This window comes from Gossypium hirsutum, chromosome D09 (assembly GCF_007990345.1).
Source record: "Gossypium hirsutum isolate 1008001.06 chromosome D09, Gossypium_hirsutum_v2.1, whole genome shotgun sequence".
Taxonomy (NCBI): Eukaryota; Viridiplantae; Streptophyta; class Magnoliopsida; order Malvales; family Malvaceae; genus Gossypium; species Gossypium hirsutum.
The window spans coordinates 53,994,918-54,011,661 of NC_053445.1; the positions used below are offsets into that span (position 1 = coordinate 53,994,918).

General features: G+C 34.5%; 2 protein-coding genes and 1 pseudogene across 3 annotated transcripts; 2 read left to right on the plus strand and 1 right to left on the minus strand.

Annotated features, from left to right (window-relative positions):
• Positions 1-2,544: 2,544 nt before the first annotated feature.
• On the plus strand, positions 2,545-4,479 carry LOC121220798 (exocyst complex component EXO70E2). Its single transcript, XM_041100271.1, has one exon. It carries the CDS (start codon positions 2,545-2,547, stop codon positions 4,477-4,479), a length of 1,935 nt encoding a protein of 644 aa, XP_040956205.1.
• A 1,998-nt stretch (positions 4,480-6,477) lies between these two features.
• On the plus strand, positions 6,478-9,114 carry LOC107931456 (uncharacterized; annotated as a pseudogene).
• Positions 9,115-10,127: 1,013 nt separating this feature from the next.
• LOC107931455 (protein LONGIFOLIA 2) lies at positions 10,128-15,305 on the minus strand. 2 transcript variants are annotated; one of them, XM_016863334.2, is made up of 7 exons: positions 14,969-15,301; positions 14,804-14,878; positions 14,424-14,600; positions 13,906-13,976; positions 11,784-13,814; positions 11,548-11,698; positions 10,128-11,132 (listed from the first exon to the last, which is right to left on the minus strand). In XM_016863334.2, exons 3-7 carry the CDS (start codon positions 14,569-14,571, stop codon positions 10,318-10,320), a joined length of 3,216 nt encoding a protein of 1,071 aa, XP_016718823.1. In that variant the 5' UTR covers positions 14,572-14,600; positions 14,804-14,878; positions 14,969-15,301; the 3' UTR covers positions 10,128-10,317. The 2 variants fall into 2 exon arrangements, with proteins under 2 accessions (XP_016718823.1, XP_016718822.1); XM_016863333.2 differs by having other exon boundaries at positions 14,424-14,878; positions 14,969-15,305.
• Positions 15,306-16,744: the final 1,439 nt, after the last annotated feature.

Consider the following 16,744-nt stretch of genomic DNA (forward strand, 5'->3'; position numbering starts at 1 on the left):
AATAAATAAGGGTGAGCAAAACTCGATTCGATTTGAAAAAAATATAATTTCAAGTTAATCGAATCAAGTTATTCGAGTCAACTCGAATAAGTAATTCGAGTTTCAAGTTCGAGTCAAGTTGAATTTACAATTCGAATCACTCAAACAATTTGAATAACAAATTAGTGTAAATATCTCTTTGGTTCCTATCAAATTTGAAAATTAACAAATTGGTTTATCTCTCAAAAAAATACAAAATAATTTAAAATAATTTCAAAAGAAATTCGAATCTATTTAAAATGATAAAACATGACTCTTCAACTCAAATAACTAAAAAAAAATTCACTCGATCAGATCCAACATTCACCTCTAATAAAAAATTTATTCAAAAGCAATTGGGCCGGCCCAGGTATAAAGAGCACAAATACCCAAACTAGAGGGCTGGAATGGGATGGGCTTGTCATGGTTTCTGGGTCCAAATTGCTCTCTTGCTTTCTCGTGGTAAGAGCTACATTTGGTTAGTTCGTTTTTTTATATACCATTAACCGAATGAGCTGATCATGTTATAACAGTCAACCGGATCAAATTGAATCTTTTGCCAAAATTGAAAAAAAAATCAAATCGTGCTTGATTTGGTTGGACAGTTTTATTTATTTATTTGATGTTTGTTATCTTTAAATATTTTTATTTAAATTAGTCATTAAATTTGATAATTATATTTATATTAGGACCTGAAATTTTTTAAATTAATTCACGATATTTTCTTGAAAATATTAAAATTTAAATTTTGATACGAAAATAATTACTAAATTTAATTTTTTTTCAAAACCCAATATAAAAATAATAAAATCAGTTTAACTTAAAAAAAAAAATCAGACGTAATGCGAAAGTTGTTGGAAGTTGAGGTAACTATGACTTCCACCATCCCCTCACAAAATTCTATTTTAACAATGTGCAAATGCAGGGCTGACTGGAGTTTAGTTCTCAAGACCTTAAAATTACACTTAAGGTGGTTTGAAAAAATTTCAAAATTATAAAATAATACAACTACACAATATAAAAAAATATGACCACACATCAATACAAAAACAAATCTATATTAATTTATTAAAAATATATAATAAATATAAAACAACATAAATTGGATTAATTTTAAGAGTCAATAAAAAAGTTATCAATTGATTCTTAACTCGATTGACATAAGTATTATTGTTAATGTAGGAAAATATGAATTTAAAGACACTGAAACGTATTATCTTCTTATTTATAAATTTGGAAGAAATTATAAATAATTTTAAATATTATGACAAAAATAAATCAGAATCTATAATAAAAATATTAACATAAAATTCAATAGAAAAGTCAGTAACAATGAGCGAATGCAGACTTGTAATAAAATAATAGGATTTAAAACGGTGTCGTGTTTGGCAAATGGTCAAAAGCAAGACTAGTCTCGAACAAAAGCTACTAAAAGGTCAAACACCACTTTAAAAATTTTCCAGCACTCAGAGTATTGAGAATTCAACTCCTCTGAAAATGGAAAATAAAATAAAATTTAAATCATTAATTTACTACGAAATTCGCGTCTTTATCTCCAGTCTCTTTCAAAACCTTCCCAACATTTTTTTTTCTCTTTTATTTAATTTCTCTTTCTCGATTGAGGATTTGATGTTCGTTTGACTTTTTTTTTCCTGGGTTGATGCTGCTCGATTTCGAAGATACAACGGAAAACAAGTTTTTTAAGGTTTGATGGATTTTCTTGTAAGATAAGCAATTGTTTTTGTAAATGGGCTTTTGAAGATTGAGTTTGTGAAAGTTACAAATTGGCTTCTTTTGGCAATTTTGTTTAATTGAGTTTTTAAAGGATTAAGTGTTGGGGATTTAAGTTAATTTGATGATCAAATGATATTTAATTTGATTGGTTTCAGCTATTTCTAAGCTTCATCTTTTCTTTTGCGTTCTTTGGCATTGGCAAAGTTCAATTTTCTTCAACTTTATGCTCTAAGTGGATAATCTTTTGATTGATTTCTTCGAATTTGAGAGTATCGAATTGTGTTGATCTGTTATTGATTGTATCTGGGGTTTATTCACTTTCACATTCAATTTCAATTTCAATCCAAGTCTTGGTTTTAATTTGGACAATTTAAATCCCTTTTTCTATTTAGCTGTGGTGAGGGTTTATCAAGTTGTAAATTGTTTGATTGATTTCTTCGAATTCGAAAGCGTCCAATTGTGTTGATCTGCTCTTGATTGTAATCTACGGTTTATTGAATTTGAATCAAGAATTTTGATTTGGCTGTGGTGAGGCTCTATCGAGTTTATAAACTGTGTGATTGATTTCTTCGTATTCGAAAGCAGCGAATAGTGTTGATTTGCTCTTGATTATTGTATCTGGGGTTTCATTGAATGAATCATGGTTCTAGAAAGTGGATGGTTTAGGTTCTATATATATCGTTTGCTCGATCGAAAGGCTTGGCTTTGATTGTATAACAAGTTGCCTGGTGGCGTTAAGTCGATTGTTTGATCCGTTTTTATTCAGTTTTCTTGTGTGTTCTTGGTTTTGATATGGATGGATGTCGATCCGGGGTCCCGACATATGAAGGAGACCTTCATGTTGTCGCTGCAGCTCACCATATTGTCAAGGCATTAGGAGCAACTAAGAATCTTAGTGATGATTTGCGGAAGATCCTTATTGATCTCGACTCTCATTTGTCGATGATAACTTCGAATATAGACAGCAAGGGAGGAAGGGGACTTGTTGATGTCGAGGAACGACTTGATCAAGCAGAAAGAAAGATCATGCGGTGGGAAACGGATCCAATGATGATATGGGATTCTGGACCTAAAGAAGCTTCTGACTATCTTGAAGCTGTAGATGAAACTGGGAAATTGGTTGATGGTTTACGAGGGTTATCTGTGCATGAAAATCGGAAGCAGAAGGAAATTCTTCACCGTGCAATGAACATTTTTCAGACGGCAATGTCTAGGCTCGAGGAAGAGCTTATTCATATACTTGTTCGGCATGGGCAACAGTTTGAGCCCAAAAACATGTACTCTCGATCTATTCGAAAGGATATAGTGTATGACGAGTCATTTGTTTCAGTTGAGGATGAACCAACCAAGGAAACATCTAGCCAAAACTGCAGTAATGATGAAAGTGGTGAATGTATTGTAGATTTGGTCCATGCAGATGTAATTCCTGATATCAAGTCCATTGCAAAGGTAATGTTCACTTCAAATTACGGTCCGGAATTTTGTGAAGCTTTCATCAGTGTACAGAAAGAGGCGTTGGAGCAGTACTTTTCCTTTCTTGGAACCGAGTATCTCAGCATTGAAGATGTGCTGAAAATGGAATGGACTTGCTTGAGTAGCAAGATGAATAAATGGACCTGGTCCATGAAGATCATTGTCCGAGTCTATCTCGCTAGTGAAAAACAGTTATGTGACCAGGTCTTAGGGGGCTTGGGATCTGTTAGTTCATATTGCTTTCTCGAGATCTCAAAGGCAACGATCCTTTGCCTGTTGAACTTCGGTGAAGCCGTAGCAATGGGGCCTCATCGACCTGAAAAGCTGCTTCGTTTGCTTGACATGTATGAAACTTTGGCAGATCTTCTCCGAGACATAGATACATTGTTCTCAGAAGAGGCTGGTTCTTTCATTCAGCTCCAGTTCCATGAACTTTTGGAGAGATTAGGTGAATCTGCAATAGCAGCTTTCAAGGCATTTCGGGTTGCTATTTCTTCAAACGGATCCTTATACCCCTTTGCTGGTGGCGGAGTTCACCCTCTCAATAAATATGTCATGAACTACATTAGGATGTTCCCTGAATATTGGAACACCCTCAATTTGCTTCTCAAGAACCAACATCCCGGTGTTGCAGATCAAGTTACCAAGCCAGATTATGGGCCGGACACATCTCTTTTGACTTCTTGTCCGATGGCTTATCACCTTCGATCAATCACAAGTTGTTTGGAGTCCAATCTTCATAAAAAATCACAACTATACAAAGATGAGGCTTTACAACATATTTTCTTGATGAACAACATCCATTACTTGGTGCAAAAGGTTAAGGGCTCAGAACTCCGGCTCTTCTTCGGAGACGAATGGATTCGTAAGCACAACGCAATGTTTCAACAACACGCAATGAACTATGAGAGAGCCACTTGGAGTTCAGTTGTTTCTTTCCTCAAAGACAATAACCCGGGTTCGAGTTCCATGTCGAAATCAACCTTCAAAGAAAGGTGCAAGGGCTTTAGCATTGCTTTCGAGGAGGTATACAAGACCCAGACAAGTTGGTCTATCCCGGATCCACAACTCCGTGAAGACTTGCGAATTTCAACTTCACTTAAAGTAGTCCTCGCGTATCGAACTTTCCTCGGGAGAAACCTTGCTTATACCGACGACAAATGTGTCAAGCATACCGTCGAACACGTGGAAAATTTGCTCTTGGATCTTTTCGGAGGATCGTCGAGATCATTACGCAATTCGCGCAGATGGTGAACATTTAAAAAGGTCTTTTTTTTTTCTCCCTGATAAAACTCTTGATTGTCATAGATGTAAATGTGATTATATATTTAACAATGTTAGAATACTAGCAATTGGTTCTATGATTGCATATATACAAATGGCTAAGCCTGTGTTTCTTTTAGCTTGAAAAACAACATGCATATATGATCTCATCTCATTCATTCTTGTATTGGGATTTGTTTATTTTTTAATGTCAATATGCTTTTTATGTACATCTACGTTGTGTTATTTGGGCTCAGCTGTGAGTGTCGGATCTGTATATATCTTTGACATGAATATATTAATAATTTCCGAGTTTTTCATGCATTAGAGGGTCTTCATCAGGGACGAAGCCAGAAATTTGCTTTAGTGGATTAGAGATGATCGTAAATTATTAAGGGATAAAGTGTAATTTTATCATTATATTAACATATAATTTCATAAAAATTTAATGACCAAATGTTAAATCTACCAGACCAAGGCCACTTCTTGCCTCTTTTGTCTTGGTTCCTGGTATTCATATCCATGTTCAAATATACGATGGAAATAAGAAGAGTATATCTGTATATATTTCAGTGTTGATGAAGGTAATTTGCAGCCGCGGACGGTAACGGGAGCCAAGGAGCGCTTGGCCAAAATTTTTTTAATTTCTTATTATGCCTCTAAGATTTTTTTAAAATTTTTATTTAGAACCCTTCAAAAATTTTAAAATTTCTCATTAAATCTTCAAAAGTTTTGAAATTTTTAATTAAACCTCTTAATAATTTTTTTTCTAAAAACTCATTAAAAATTTCAAAATTTCTAATCAAACCTCTGAAAGTTTATGCCAAGATCCGCCACTAATAATTTTGAAGCTTTCTTACTTTTTTTTTTTTACTGCTTTTTAATTTGGGGCAAGCGCCATTGATACCACTTAGCTGCTTCAGGTTTAAGGAAAGAGTGAAAGCACCATGTGATGCTGATGATGGAAGGCATTGGATCTTTTTAGATTAAAAGCAGTTGACATGGAGATATTTAGTTTTCATCAATGAGAAAAAAGAAAAAGAAAAAAGGACCTTCATGCTTAAGGTGTTAATGTGCATGTGCAATATGCTAGTTCTTGGTCAACTGTTAGCTGCAAATAGCAGCTATACCAGCTTCATTCATACTCGAAATATGAGCATAGTTCAAGGAGCCTCCAAAATTTTGTATTGTCCTACGAAAGTATTGAAATTTCTATTAGACCCTCCAAGTATTTCCGGAAATCTTCATTAATCCATTCAAAATTTTAGTTGAAACCTCAAAATTTTCAAAATTCCATATCAAGCTTCCTAAAATTTTAAACAGCCCCTCAAACACAAATTTTGTCTAAAATAACTGTCCAAATCTATGTAAGTGGGCACATTCTTTTTTCAATTTTTTTGAAAAGAAAAATAACAAGCTAAACTATGTTTGAATATAAATGAACCGTACAAATTTTGTTTGTGTTCGATTCATTTAATAAACAAGTCACAATTATTTATGTTTGTTTTTTTAAACTTGATAAATACACATAAACAAATAAAAATTAAAATAATTATCGAGCGTTATGTTTATGTAACTAATGCATAGTTGTGTACTATAACTAATGCATGCGTACAAATACAATAAATTTTGTTGGTAGAATTGAGGGTCTTTAACAATTGGCTATAACTGATTGGAGTGACTGGTTTGACCAACTGATTTTATCAATTGGTTCTATTAATTGTTTATTTAAATATAATTAGTAAAATTTAACTGATAATTAAAAGTTGATATATATAAAATGACGAATAAAATTATAACACATGGAAACAAAAATTAACTAACATAAAAAAAAAGTCAATTTACAAAACTATCAACTGATATTTTGACACTACTATTTTCGACTTTTATAATTATCCCACCTAATAATTAAAGCTTAAATATAATATAGTTAATTGTATTAACCGTTTGAGCTATATAATATAATACTAAATATGGTCCAATTAAATTATAAGAATTAAATGACCAAATCCTAGAACTTCACCTTTTTCAATTATTCATAAAACTAGCCAATTTGGATCCACATTTCCACTCATCTCTCAAATATTTTCCCGTCGAGAACAACAGATTTATCAATGGCTTCCAAAGCAAGCAGCTCCATTTCCCAAACCTTGAAACGATACATCAAGAAGCCATGGGAGGTAACCGGACCTTGCGCCGACCCAGAGTACAAAATTGCTTAGCCCAAGGCCACGGAGTATCGTATTCGCTGCCCGGCCACCACTTTGCAGAAGCCCATTGTCCCCACTTCCGACCCCGAAACCGTCTTCGACATCAAGTATTACGCCCGCGATCAACGCCGCAACCGCTCCCCGATCCGCCGCACCGTCTTGAAGAAAGCCGACGTTGAGAAAATGATGAAAGAGAACACGTTCGATGTCAACGATTTCCCTAAGGTTTACTTGACTGCTAAATTTGAAGAAGATGAAAATGCCGTAAGTGGAGGCTACCAGAAATAGGTCAGATTTTCGAATTTCTTAAAATTTGAAGCTCAATTTAGTTACTCGTTACTTTTTAAGATTTCGGTATTAGTTTTTCTATGTAGTTTGATGTTTTAAAGAACTGGGCATTGTTTTTTTTTTTTATTGAGATGTGTTGATTGGTTTCTCACTGTTGGTTATTGAAATCCTTTAAAATTATTGCTATTAATTTTTAGTTGGAGGATTAATTTAGCTACTTGAGATGTTTTAAGATGTGGGTATTTGGTTTTTTAACGAACTTTTATGTTTTAAAGATTTGGGTATGGTCACTTTTCTATTTTTGAGATATAGTGATTGGTTTTTCTCTATTGGCATGTGTGGTTTGGGTTGAATTTTATCCAAGCTTGATTATGAGTTACAATCTATGTTGCTCGGAGCCTTCTTTTTTATGAAATACCCATATCCAACACATGGATATGGGGATATGACTTCAAAAGATACATACCCGTGCTGGATACATACAGTATACACACCCGAGTCCAAGTAACATAGGTTACTATATGATCATGTAGAAGTGAAGATATTGGAACTAGATTACTTCTAAGATTAAGGATGAATGTGGTTTTAGAAGGTTTTCCTAATTTATTAGGTTCAAGAATGTTTCGTTTTGATGGGATTATGAACATCATGAGATTTTAAATGTTGGTATATGGATCTTAAAGTTTGAAGGTATACTTCTACGGGAATTTTTTTGTTGCTTCGATGCACTAGAGGTTGTTGACAGTGCATTCCTTCTTTCTTAGCATAGGTCTTTCCTGGTATTCTTTTTCTATCCTGATTTCTTGGCAAATTGTGGTTTTGGCTGGTAACATCAATCAATCGTTGTGGGATTGAGTGGAAGGAAGCTAGGAAATAATGTAATCTTTGGGAAAAGAATTGTTTGACTCATCAAGCACTATTTGTTACTTTTATATTGTCAAACCTTGGTGTTGTTCGACAAAGCGAAAAAAGAAACAGTGATCTTATTTTTATATGCATGTTGTGTTTCAGACAATTCTTTTATCTCTTGCTCCTAGATGCTAGCAGTAAAGGTTATGGATTCTGCTGCATGATCTTATGGTTTTCATTTCTATCGTGTTTGGTGGATGATGCATGTGTTCATTTTGGAATTGTATACCAACCATATTCTACTAGTCTAGTATTTGCTTGGTAGCCACATTCTTGAATTGTTTTATTTTTCAACGGAGTTAGATTGGAAGAATGGGGCCATTCAAGATATCCAAACGTGCTAGATTTTGTCGCCAAATTTCAAATTTGTTTGTAATATCAACGTAGATTCATATTTGAACCTTATGAAAAGGGACCTCGCTTTTTTCTCTGCTTACGAAGGATAGGATCCTAAAGGATAGATAGAGCAGAGTGATGCAATATGGTCCATATAGTCTGATTTCATGTAGTCGGGAAAAGCTCGTGTATGTACAACTATGTTACTCAGACTCAAATGTGAGTGTCAGTCATAGGTATGCATCTATTATGAATATGTTCAAATGTTTTCAAGATTTTCATGTAGTTGGAAACGGCTTGGTTATAGTCAGATTTCTTGTAGTAAAAAAAGGCTCAGTTATGTTAATCTATGTTATTCAGACTCAAATGTGAGTGTCGGTCATAGGTATGCGTCTATTATGAGTGTGTTCAAATGTTTTCAAGATTTTCATGTATTTGGAGGGTCATTATAGGATTATATTCCTATAACCATGTCTAGATATGTGTTAATGATATGTTAATGATATGTATTTACCGACTTTAAAAATGAAAAGTCCGAACAACGTAGAATTGTTAATGATATGTATTTACCGACTTTAAAAATGTTTTTTGGGCATGTGAGCAGGCCTATGGAACCTGTGGAAATTTAGTATGCACCAGTTTCCTTACGTTTCGCTGTCTTGCTGTGAACAAATGCCGGCCATCTTAACATAACAGTTTCTTGAGACTCTTGAAAATTAAAGAGGATGCAGTGTCCAACATGAAAAAGCGTAGGTCTCTTTTATGTATAAATCCAATATTCAACTGCATGAATGATGTAATTGGATTTGAAGCTTGTATGCTTTTCTGATCATCATGCATCATAAGTTTTCACAAATTCACAAAGTATCTGATTTCTAAGTTATATTTCTGGATTTTGCTAATGCCAGAAGCATTGTTGAAATTAAACCCCAACCGACCAAACCGATCCAGTATGCAAGATGAGACGGCACATTAACTGTATCCTAGAAAACCGAAAAAACAAACCGATCTGGTACGTCATATGAGACTGCTTGAAAGTTTAAATAATTTGATTATCAATCTTCTGGAATTTATAGTGCAACAAGTGATGGGCTTGCACTAATTTTCTTGGTTAAATTATGTTGGTAGTCACTCAACTATTAGTAAACTTCTTATCACTCAATTAAGAAAAATTGTGAAATGATCATTTAATTATTTGATTTTATTTTATTTTTGTCATCGATCTTTAGATAATTAAAAGAAAGATGATGTGACAACTTTTAAAATTAACATAATAACAAGTTTAATCCTCAAAATTTAAATATTGTGTCAATTTAATTTTAATTTTTAAAAAATTTAGCGTTCAACATGTATACATTGTATAATTTGGTCATTGTGCAGATTTGCTTGTTTTGTGACCTTTTTACTTAAAAAGCTCAAAAGACAATTTATTGGCTAAATTTGATAAAAAGCATGTCAAAAATGGAAACATCTCAAAACTTAAGATCATAATTTTTATCTTTTCTCATGATATGTCGGTTATGAATTAAATTTTTTTAAAAATATACCAACATTGAGGGTAAATTTTTATAAAATTAAGACTAAATTGATTAAATTGACATAGTGTGTAAATATTGAAAGCTAAATTTGTTATAATGCCAACTATAGAAGCTGTCACATTATCTTGTCATTAATCATGTAACGATTGGTGATCAAAAAAGAAAAAGTTAAATAATTAAGTGATCATTTTAAAAATTTTCATAATTGAGGAACCAAAAACGAAAATTACTAATATTGGAGTGACTACTACGTAGTTGACCCTTTTTTTTCTTACAAAGAATAAAAAGAAAACACTTGCTTAAAACATGATGAGCTTATATATAAAAGATGTATATATTTTTTTCTTACATACATATGTATAAACGTATAATGTCATAATCTGAGAAAATGTAACATTTTTATGATGTAACAAAGGACTGCAGTTCTTAATCTTGTCCATGAAATTATTAAGCTTTCATGCAAAAATTCAAAAAAAAAAATCAGAACAGATGAAGAACTCAATGGTGAATGAAAAAGAAAATAACCAGACATTTTTTGGAAACAGTTTTTACTTGGAAAATAACTGTCGTCTCCTTCGTTGTTGTTGTTGTTGCCGCTGCTTGGCTCGTAAGGTAACCCCTTCACCGATCACGATCTCATTGACTAAATCCTTAAAGACCAACCTTTCAACATCGAGAACCATCCCAGATATCTCACCATTGAAATCTGTCCAGCTTTCAGATCTACGTGTTACATCTTCCCACAATATGTTTTTCAGACCATCCTCTTCCTCCATGTTGTTGTCTGATTTCTTCGGTTGAAGTTGCTCTATCTCCATGCATAGTTCCTTTAGAAGCTTTTGTGCATTGAGGGTCTTCGTTGTGAGCTTTCCAGGATTTAACCAAGGCTCCGGAGAAGCTCTGACTTGAGCTAACTTTCCAACAAGAATCTCATTAGCAGAATCAAATATAAGCTTCCGATGCAACTTCTCATGATCCGGCTTTGATAGCAAAGAGCTTGCTTTGGTTTGTTCCAAAACTAAGAATAGTTCTGGGTTGATAGGATGGCCTGATGGATGGAGTTGAAATGTTGTCAAGCCAGAACTGAGGTCTCTTAGTAGAAGGCCAGAGGCTAATAATATCTCGGAAATGTATCGATGATCTGGATTCGTATTCTCACAAAGTGATGCAATGTAATCTGTACTAGCTTCATCATGAGTGGAGTTTAGTCTTCGAAGTTTTTGGACCAAATGCTCGATCTTCTGAAGTTTCTTGCGATTAATCTCCGAGACTAGACCAGACCCCGTGTTGTCTGATAAGCAGTTATCTGCAGGGTTCCATTGCTCTTCTTTGCGACCGTCGTTGAAAACTTCAGCAACATCACCTGATATGATGGATATTCAAGTGAGTTGAGGGAAGTTTTGGTTTATAACTTGTACAAGACTCAAAAGCTAACCGAATTATATCAATGGCCTCGGTTTATACATCCCAAAACAACTTTGATTTCTCTAATATAACCTAGAGACACAAGATTTTGCATCGGAAAATGCCGGTATTATGCGGTTGGGAAGGGGTATGAATGCTTAAAAGCTACTCGGGATCGCTCCATTACAACAATAGCAATGGTGGCAATTGCAATGAAAGATGACATAATTTCCATAGCCTAAGAAATATGTTTGCAATGTGAGTTGTAAATTTTGTAGAAAAGGTTACCGGGATAAGCAAAAACGGTCGCATCTTCGTTAAACTCGGAACAGTTTATATCAAAATTAAGTATCTTAGAAACCAGTAAGCATTACCTTCGGGGGCATTCAATATCTGCCTTACTGGAGATGGCGCATCATCTCGATATATTGAGGTGTCAAGAACGGAAACTGGGCTAGGTTGCTCTGGAGTAACCATAGCAAGTTCTGCCACTGATCCATCCTCGACCAGTCTTGATGTTGATTTCTGACAAAAACCGAACACGACATTGTAAGATAACCGCAACAAACAATTGGATGAATGGTCAAGACTGAAGAATAATATCACCTACTTTCTGCATTATGCCCGAAACTGAATACTTGGTTGTATTCATGGATGGACTTTGACTACAATTGGTCTCAATAGATCGTTCACGACTGGTGACTTCTGTATCTAACTTCGACTCCAAGGTAAGATTGCTGTCTGATTGCAAAGAAACGTCATCTCCTTGGTGACTCGAAGTCCACGATTCAGAACTTACCTGACTCAATTGGTCGTCACATTGCTGCGTGTTGTGAGATTTTGATCTACGTTTACCGCTAGGGGAGCCTGACTCCAATGGATGCCTGTTGGATTGCCTTCGAAGTTTGCTTGGATCAGATGGTGGAGTGGGTGGACGAGATCGTCGGTCCAACTCAAGCTTCTTTTGCTGCAGTCTCGGGCTCACTGATCCTCCTGAACTCTTTACTGAACTTGCAGTGCTTTCTTTTGGAGGTTTCGTTGAAGACTGTATGGTTCCGAGATTCCTGCTACTAGCTCTCTTATTAGTAGAGCCGGCAATGGAAGTGCTTTGACTGTTTCGAGAAGTATGATCTCTAGCTGGTCGACTACTTATCGAACCTCGTTTATTATCTACAGATGCCCCATTCTGAATCTTCGGGAGACTTGAGATGTCAACTATGGGAACTACAGTTGAAGCATGCATACTAACTTGCTCAACAAGTTTTGCTGGTTTCATGATCACAATAGGTGATTCATATGTTCCAATAGAATCCGAACCCCGTTGGCTTCGCTGACCTCTCAGATGCTGACCGGGGCTCGTGCATTTCGGTTCATAGTCTCTTTGAGACACCAAGTTCGCAGCTTGTTCTTCTTTCCCAGTCTCAAGTAGTCCCTTTGCTTGCATTGCTTCAAGTATCTGTTTAAGAGCTCTGAGATCCTTTCCCGAGTGTCTAAATTCGAGATCTTTCAATCTTTTCTCGATCTCACTATAAACCGAAGGGGAACAATTCGGAGGCTTGGGTGGAACCTTTACATGTTTAAGAGGTTGTTTCTGAGTACCTCGACTTCCATTTGCATATCTCCATGGTGCTGGCTCGATAGGGAACCTTGAACTCAAAATAGGCTTCATGATCATATCGGGATTTTTCCACCGCGGTGATGTTGGGTCTTTTAATGAGCTTCTTGTTCCATTAGAAGTTCGGGTTGGCCGGTTCAGATCGTTTGCTCTTAGTGGCTGCAAGAAAGGATTGCTATCTTCAACTGTGCAGGTATTCATTACGCCCGAGGAATGATCCGGCAGTGGTTCCAAGCCCATCAGCTTGGCTACTATATTTGCAGGGCGTGACTGGGATCCCGGAGATTGCGGTGGAATGTTCGAGTTGCCAATATTATGAAAACTTTTAGTAAGGTTCTTCGAACCCTTCATTGACCATTCTCTACTATCCAAAGAAAGTCTCGATTGCTCTTTAAGCTTCGGTGTCGATTTGAAGGTGTCTTGTGATTCAAATGATAAACGATTAATCTCCCTTCCGTCGTAAGAAAATCGAGGAGTGTCCTTTGACGTTGAATTCCACAAGCCGTTTGCTTCACATGATGATCTTTGAAGTTGTCTAGCTTCGTTATTGTAGTACCAAGGTGCTTCCTGAAGTTTAGCAAGAACTCTAAGAGACTCCTTAAGATCAGCGGACGACGTGTTTTTCTTTCCATTAGTCCTGACACTGTAAGACCCATCCACCGATTTCGGAACCTGAAATGGCCTTGGAGAATCTCTATGTTTCACGGTACTGCCCAATATGTCCTCTCTTGTTGTCGTTTTAACCAATAGTCCTCTAGCTTCTCGGTACATCGAGTCCTTGACCATATCTCGAAGATCAAGGCATTGTGACCCTAAATGTGGAGACGTACTCAGTTTGTTCATCATTGCATCCCTAGACGGAGTTTCGGGAAAAAGCATTCTGTCAAAGGATGAGGCCTCTTGCTGAGCTATCTTGTTACAATCAAGTGATGACATGGAAGATGAACATGATGACGAAAACGAGGCTCGTGAAGACTCCGTAGAGATTTTTTGTTTCTCATTCACGGTTCTGTCTATATTCATTTCCTGGAAACCGGAAGACCATAAAGCACAGATTTCAGCAACAATTGAAGCAATGTAGTGACCATAAACACAGAGAAAATTTCCAGGAACGTACCGTTGATACGTGTCGATGGTACAGATTATTTGAGTCACCTTCTAGGACCCCATTGTTTGTCCTGGAATTACCTGTAAACGAGTGAAAAGATTAACTTGTTCTTTAGACTGCACTCACAAAAGAACAAGATTGTACTCGAAATGGAAAATGGAAACTATGATTCTGAGAAAATTAAGGAACCAGAAACTCCAATTCTAACATCTACATAAAACTCTTACAATAACAGTTTCAGACAACAAGATAAAGTTCCAACAGTTTGAATTGAATTCCACCTACATTCATCAATTTACAGATAGACAGCAGTTGAAAATCAATACAATCCATTGGAGCATAGTTCTTTCGGTATGTAGTAATACACGAATGTACATCGATCATAAAGTACATTCATAATTTTTTTTCCATTAAAACATACAACCTAACATTAAATTCGGACAGGAACATAACAGAGGTGATATTAGTGCTCACAAATGAAATCATTTAATTTTCGAAAGGCATCGACATGAAAAATATGCATGTACCTGCAGCAGGAAGTTTCCGATGGCTCAGGCGCTTTGCCGTTATCATATGGTGACGGTCAAAGATCTGAAATATCCCGGTCATGCACCCGATTTGCTTCTGTAAATCCGGGTTTTCATCGGCCAAGGAATGAAGCAACTTTGCAGCCATCTTTAATTCTCCCTTTCAACTAATCGAACCTTATAAAAAAAAAACTCCTATAATTCTGATCAACCTTTTTTCAAACACTTGAATTGCAATAATCTTTTTTACTCTTTCACCATTAATGTTCTATCAGATGCCTTACCAAAACTCATCAACTCACCCTTCACGTGTCCAAATTTCATACACAGATTATAGTTTAATCCCAAAAAAAAGCCACTGTACACACAAAGTTCCTTACAAGTTTATTGACTTTGCCATGAAAATCCTTCAAAGCTCACTCAAACCCTTTTTTTTTATCAGCAACCAAACAAAACTGCAAGAAAGAACAGAGAAAAAAAAAATGAAACTTACACATGAAACTATATATCTCTAATGAATATATAATATATAAAAAAAAAAGTACCTCATGGAAACTTCACAGACAATGGCTTGTGTGTGGTATCTTATAATACAACCAAAAAGAAAAGAAGAAAAGAAGGGACCCCAAATACCCCATTTGCACAAATATACACACACAAAATAAAATCCAACAGTTTGTATAGCAATACTACAGTTTCATCTGTAAGAAAACTAAAAATTAATGTACAGAAACTGTAAAAAGGAATATATCCTCAGATCCAAGAAGGATAAATAAAATTTAACATATAGATATAAAAAAATGTGTCCCTATGACAAACCCAGAAGTGATAGGAAGGTTTGTTATTATGCCACCATGTCAATATCACATTCTGGTCAATCATACCCAATTAAAAAATGCATATACATATATATATATGTATATTCCTTTTTGTGTGTGTGTGAGAGGTCAGAGAAGAAGAAGTAGACCATACCAAAACCATTATTAAAAAATGAAGGTTTTTATCTTAAAATAAAAGATACTTAGCTTAAGTTTTTGAGGTAAATTATATTTTATAAAGTTATTATACTATTAATAAGTTTATCTTTTGGTTGTTCAATTTTAAAAAATTATAAAATGATTATTAGACTATTTAGAAGTTCTCTTTTAAATCGTTGAGCTATTAAAATCGTTGTTATATAGTTTTATCTATACACACTATTAGATAAATAGTTGCATAAGTAGAAGTAATTTGAGTTTGTTATTCTGTCATCATTATCTTTTTGTTAAAGATTATGTGTATAAATATTCATTGGATTGTATTGATGAAGCACGAATGAAAGATACATTTTTTTGGTAAAGATTCTATTATACACCACTTGAACTAATCGAAAACTTTTTTTATAGTTTAATTTTTTTATGAAATAACTTTAAACATTATAAATTTATGAATCAAAATCTGATAGTTTCCTTTTTCAATCTCTAACACTAACCATTAGGTTAATTTGGATCTAAAATATATTTTTTTACTCATCGATGGATGTACCGATCATCAAATCGTTTAGTGATCAATTTTTAATTTTTTAAAATTGAATAATCAAAATATAAACTTACTGATAGTTTAATAATCTTATAGTTTACTTTTGTTTGTTTGTTAATATCAAGTAAATTGAAGATTAACAATATTAGAAAAAAAATAAAAACTGAAAATTAATATCAAATAAATAGGATATATAATAAATATAGATGAACATGATATAAATAAAGCGGGACTGAAGATGTGATTAGTTGTGGGGGGATTAAATGTGGGGTCTTATAATGCACAGCCATGTGAGAAGGGCATCTGAGTGGGTCTAGACCTGTCTCTGTGCATTGCCATGTGATTCTGTCAGGATACATCTATATATAATGAAGAAATTCAAACCAAATGAAAAAGAAGGGATAGATTGGGATGGCAGCGGCATTTCTTTGGGATAAACTCAACATTCAGTCTTTGAATTTTGTAACTTTTCCCATTTTAGTCCCTAAATTTTGGTATTTTTTTATAGATTTTATATAATCTTTAAAATAATTATAAAAATTAAAAAAAAAGAGCATTTTAATAAATATATGGAGTGGATTTTACTTAAATTCATGCATCCTAATTAACTTGATAATTGGACATTCTAGTTTGAAATGTGTTTTTCTTTTTCATGTAATAAAATCCAAGTTGCATAAGTGGAATTAGGCAAACCAACACATATTTTATGTTCTAGAAAATTGGAAAAGGATAACATGATCTTTTGGACATTCTTGTATTGTCTTTTGCATCTTTGCCAACTCAAAACAATCATAACAAAAGAG